This window comes from Quercus lobata, chromosome 11, assembly GCF_001633185.2.
Source record: "Quercus lobata isolate SW786 chromosome 11, ValleyOak3.0 Primary Assembly, whole genome shotgun sequence".
Taxonomy (NCBI): Eukaryota; Viridiplantae; Streptophyta; class Magnoliopsida; order Fagales; family Fagaceae; genus Quercus; species Quercus lobata.
The window spans coordinates 34,419,159-34,422,011 of NC_044914.1; the positions used below are offsets into that span (position 1 = coordinate 34,419,159).

At 39.9% G+C, this 2,853-nt stretch overlaps 1 protein-coding gene across 1 annotated transcript; it reads left to right on the top strand.

The window, feature by feature from the left end:
* The first annotated feature begins 668 nt into the window (after positions 1 to 668).
* LOC115967328 (leucine-rich repeat extensin-like protein 3) lies at positions 669 to 2,645 on the top strand. The gene has a single exon (XM_031086401.1). The coding sequence runs from the start codon at positions 915 to 917 to the stop codon at positions 2,439 to 2,441; it is 1,527 nt and encodes a 508-aa protein (XP_030942261.1). The 5' UTR covers positions 669 to 914; the 3' UTR covers positions 2,442 to 2,645.
* The last annotated feature ends 208 nt before the right edge of the window (positions 2,646 to 2,853 follow it).

Sequence of the window (2,853 nt, forward strand, 5' to 3'; positions counted from 1 at the left end):
TTATAGTGCCTTTTGTTCAAGCAATTAAATTGCAGCCTTATGTTGGAATAGGACACTATGGGCTTAGATGCCCTTAAACCTTATCTCTTTTAAATTTAATGAGCATTTCTTTTTCTTTAAGAAGAAAAGTGAAAAATGATTAGAAAAGATTATCAACGTAACTTGCATTAATTATACTAAACCCTAACCGCTTCCAAGATAAGATTTAAAAAAAAAACGAAAAATGGTTAGAAAATAAGAATTAGTATAGCTTTTCTACTTAGGCTTAATTATAGTAAAGCTAACTTTCAAAAAAAATTTTAGTAAAGCTAACCACTCTTGGACTAAGACCTCTTTTTGATGAAATATAAAAAGCATCAACACATTACTAACGGAGAAAGGGAAGACTTAAACCTAAAACAATTCACATAATGGCCTAAGACCCTAGTCATTAGGCTGCCAATTGCGTTGGTATTAAATGAGTATCTTATATTATTTCTTTTAGTTAGATATCTTTTAGACCTTGTGGAAATTTTGAGGTACAATACATGTGAGGAAGTTTTGTTTCATGCCAAATATCATTCCTTTTCATCAGGACCTACCAAAAGTTTTTTTTATCATAAAATATAATGCAAGGAGTCAGTGAGTGACAATCAGGGTAGTGAGAAAAATGCCACTCTTCAGGATATGAGGTGCAACAGCCTCTCACTCTTTCTCAGTCCGAGACAAACTTTTATAGCAATATTGTCTCCCAATCTCATTATCTGAATACTCGTGATTGTAAGACTCTCTCTGACTTTTCTTCTGCATATGAAGTACACTTATGAGTTAAGTCTATATATTACTAACTTTCCTTAGCTCTTAAAACCCAAAAGAAAAAAAATTTCCTTAGCTCTTTCCAATCTCACAGTGTGTACTGTGCACTGACATTAGAAATGGGCATCGTCACATTCTCTGCTTCCTTTTTGCTATCAAATTTCTTGCTATTTTTGTCCTTGTACAATGAAGTGGCTTTTGGTAATGAGGTTGTTGAGCCCAATAGGGAAACATTGGAAATTATCATAGGTGGTGGAGGTGGTGGCTATAATCCTTTTCCCAGTCCTGAATGCCCTCCTCCTCCTCCTGAACCCATTTGCCCTCCACCACCTTCTCCACCGCCACCGCCACCGCCACCGCCATCGCCATCGCCACCTCCACCGCCATCGCCACCTCCACCACCTTCTCCACTGCCACCGCCATCGCCATCTCCACCACCTCCTCCTTCGCCACCGCCCCCATCGCCTCCACCGCCTCCACCTCCACCACCTCCACCTCCATTCGACCTTAACGGTCGATTAAATGCGGTCTTCCCTGCACTTCAACGCTTCAAAAATAGAGTCAATGACCCAAAGGGCTGTACAAATAATTGGAAGGGCAAGGGACAACAAATATGCAATTATAGAGGCATCGCCTGTGCCATGTATCCAAACGAAAACAGAAAAGCAGTTGCTGGAATAGACTTCAATGGTTGTGGGCTTTCTGGTAAGAATTACAATCCACTTCCACTCGATGATTTCCTTGAAGAGTTAACAGACATAACATTCTTCCACGCAAACTCCAACAATTTCACTGGTACCATCCCAGCAAAGATATCCAAGCTTAAATACTTCTACGAGCTGGATCTTAGTAACAACAAATTAACCGGCTATTTCCCATATCAAGTTCTTGCTGCCAAAAATTTGACATTTTTGGACCTCCGGTTTAACACTTTCCATGACAAGGTTCCACCTCAAGTGTTCAACTTAGACGTGGACGTACTGTTCATCAACAACAACTATTTTTACGATACTCTTCCTAATAATCTTGGCAACACGCCAGCCCTTTATCTCACTGTCGCCAACAACTTGTTCCATGGGCCAATCCCACAAAGCATTGGCAATGCTAAAGACACTCTGCTTGAGGTGCTCTTCTTAGGCAACAGACTCAGTGGGTGCTTGCCATATGAAATTGGGTTTCTGAAAAAGGCCACAGTTTTCGATGTGAGCTTCAACTATCTATCGGGTCCAATACCACTCTCATTTCAGTGTTTGTCCAAAATAGAGCTGCTTGTCTTGGCTCGAAACCAGTTCTATGGGGAGGTTCCTGAAGCTGTTTGCAAGCTGCCTAATTTGTCAAACTTCTCCTTATCATACAACTACTTCACTCAGGTTGGTCCTATATGCAGGAAATTGATCGACAGAAAGATACTTGATGTAAGGATGAATTGCATTCTAGGCCTTTCTAATCAGAGATCAAAGGAAGAATGTGCTGTATTTTTCTCTAAGTACAAGTACCACGCTTGCCCCAATCCGCTTTCCTTGAAGAAAGTTCCATGTGCTACAAATAATCATTATTCAGGTTCACTCGATGCCTCTGATAATCAACCAGTGGCTGTAGCTCCTTCACCAAGATCCTATGATACTCTTATACCGCATAGGTTGTGATTTTCCTCCTCTAAATTGATTTAATAAGGTAGAGTCATGAAGGGCCTACGTATTATATTTGCATATGTTTGTTATTCTCTAAATATTTGTTAAGTTATAAATAAGCAATGGGCATCTTGATCACCTAAGCAGATGCTAATTGATGTAGCTAGTGTAGCACTGAATATCGTCGATCATAAATTGGATTCATCACATTGTGTTCAAGAGGCTGTTTCAATGCGTATTGCTTTTTTCATACTTTGCTTATTGTCGAGTGTGTTCTGTGCACGTCAACATGGTATAACTAAAAGTCTAAAAATCCAAGAGTGCATGATCCATACGGATAGGGTGTAAAACCCTCAGCTTGTCAATAACTAAGCCATTGAACCTGCCACTCACAATCAATACCCATCTTCTTTCTCTTTTTGACCAA